The sequence below is a fragment of the Cibotium barometz genome, chromosome 25, assembly GCF_041138505.1.
Source record: "Cibotium barometz isolate CiBa-2024 chromosome 25, ASM4113850v1, whole genome shotgun sequence".
Classification (NCBI taxonomy): domain Eukaryota; kingdom Viridiplantae; phylum Streptophyta; class Polypodiopsida; order Cyatheales; family Cibotiaceae; genus Cibotium; species Cibotium barometz.
In genome coordinates, this window is record NC_141070.1 from 44,349,023 (window position 1) to 44,351,257 (window position 2,235).

A 2,235-nucleotide genomic window follows, 5' to 3' on the forward strand; every position below is an offset into this window, starting at 1 on the left:
GATCATTGAGAACCTAAGTTCACTCAACATTTTCAACGTGAGATGTTCAAGTTTTGTGTGTTTATAAGTTAAGTAGGGTTAGCATTAATCTCTCTTGCTAGGCGTTAATCAAGATCACTCTTATGTACACATGTAACAACAAAGAAATCACACTTTAAACCATTTGCATGGAAAGAAATCACTCACCATTTGATACATTTTTTTTACATGTTGAACAAATATGCTCCAACTAATGCAGATCATGCTATCATCCAAGAAAACAACCACAAACTTTTGCTTGCAGACATTATTCGTAAGTACCATGTCAGTGGCTAGCAACGCCACAGCCCATCCATGACTTTTAAGGCAGAGGAAGAGACATGGCACCCCATTCACACACAACACCAGACATGCATGGAGTAGAAGAGGTGAAAGCTTGAAACCCAGAATTGCAAAATAAAACTTATGTTTTTCACCTAATGCAAGCAGTTCAAACAATCAAGACACCAAGGCTTGCAACCTTTTTCGTGAGCATGCCATTGCATGTCGGTATGTAGCAGCCACCAGTAGCTTTTACAAGATCAACAACCTAAAGGTGAGAGCATCACATACATAAAGGGGTTAAAATTTTTGCTGCCAAAGACAAAACCATTGTGCTTTTCTTATCACAATTGGATGTCCAGGTTTGGAACCACAGTGTGCATATGAAAAGGCCAGGTTGAAAATTTCAAAGAATCTTCATGGCACTCCATAATAAAGAACAAAAATATATATTTGCAGTTAACCTTTGTTTGAAGGTGGCCTTACTACCACAAGCATAGTAATGACTCCACTAGGAAGCTCACTAGGAAGCTCACTAAGAGGCACTCTGCACTCAGCCAATGTCTTGTTATTCTCCAAAATCTTTCCCCCATTTATCAGCTTTATGTCGCTTATTGTCCGAGGAGCATTTCCCTTCTCTACGAAAGAATTTACTATTAATGGTAAATACAGGGACCAACTTAATACCACACCTTCTGTAAATGAAGTACATACTACAAATGATGTTGAAGAGGCCCCATCCACTTTATGATACTACAAATGATACTACAGATGATGCTACAGATGATGTTGAAGAGGCCCCATCCACTCTACAAATGATGTTGAATTCATGGCTTTGATCTTTGCATGTTAACAAAGCACCTGAGGCATGTGTTCAAGATTTTGCAATTATAAGTAATTCTGTGTTAAATTTGTTATGCATGATGATGAAGTAATTTTTCAGGAGGCCCCCATCCAGGGCTGGCTCGTATGGGAAACTCATGTGGACCTTAGAGCATTGCAAACAATAAACAAATACCCATGGTAAGAAGCACAATGCTGAGCATCCATGTTGACAAGCATACTATCCATACACCCCTCTCCATTGATTATAGATGAAGGGGCAAAATTCATGTTGATGTTCCTTTAACCATAGGCAAAGTCCCCATTTAAGCACTGGTAAAAGAGAGGAAATGTGGTACAAACCTGTTGGCCATCGCTCAAGAATGCTCTCTTTCAAAGTGGCCACAGAGGTGGTAGGCGCATAAGTGGTGGGTCCAATGTCCGTGCCATCAAAGAGGCGAAATTTGAGCTCCAATGGCTCCTCTCCGGCCATCTGTGTGATGGTGCTGACACGGCGATGATGCTGGTACTCGGCCGCGGCAATGGTGATTGCAACGATGCTGTGTCTTCATACATACTCCGATCTCAGGCAGAAGGCAGAAGGCGGAAAAGCAAGATGAAAAAAGCAGAGCAGGTGGAGAAAAGCAAGTGAAAGGGTTGCGCATTAGATCGGCGATCCAAAAGCCCTAGAAACCCAGCGAGAACGACGGGAATGGAAAGGCTGATGAAGAAGAAAAACAGCCTAGAAACGAATCAACAGATGGTTGTCCACAACCTTAATAAATCATATAATTGAGACCCCCGAAGAGAGAGAGAGAGAGAGACGGAGAGAGAGTGGGGCACTATACATACTTCATGTAAAAGCCTTCTAACAGCTCATTTATATCTGCCTCCCATTGTAGAGCATTCTTGTGTCTTTGAAGCATCTCCCACATATGAAGCTCTTGTGCAAAGGGGCACCTGGGTTTGGTGGGTCCAGCATGATATATAGTCAGATGCCCTCTCCAATGTAACTCCTCGATGGTGTGGTGTTTCGGATATCCCTTATGTTTGCCAATGTGCATTGCCTGATCTATCTCGTGAGGTCGTCTAGGGTCCTATGGTTTTCACACC

At 42.2% G+C, this 2,235-nt stretch overlaps 1 protein-coding gene across 3 annotated transcripts; it reads right to left on the reverse strand.

Annotated features, from left to right (window-relative positions):
• Positions 1-428: 428 nt before the first annotated feature.
• Positions 429-1,974, reverse strand: LOC147624603 (membrane-anchored ubiquitin-fold protein 3-like). 3 transcript variants are annotated; one of them, XM_086819620.1, is made up of 2 exons: positions 1,486-1,974; positions 429-938 (listed from the first exon to the last, which is right to left on the reverse strand). In XM_086819620.1, exons 1-2 carry the CDS (start codon positions 1,613-1,615, stop codon positions 760-762), a joined length of 309 nt encoding a protein of 102 aa, XP_086675746.1. In that variant the 5' UTR covers positions 1,616-1,974; the 3' UTR covers positions 429-759. The 3 variants fall into 3 exon arrangements, 2 of the variants coding, with proteins under 2 accessions (XP_086675746.1, XP_086675747.1); XR_015269115.1 differs by having other exon boundaries at positions 806-1,288; positions 1,486-1,617; XM_086819621.1 differs by having other exon boundaries at positions 806-1,161.
• Positions 1,975-2,235: the final 261 nt, after the last annotated feature.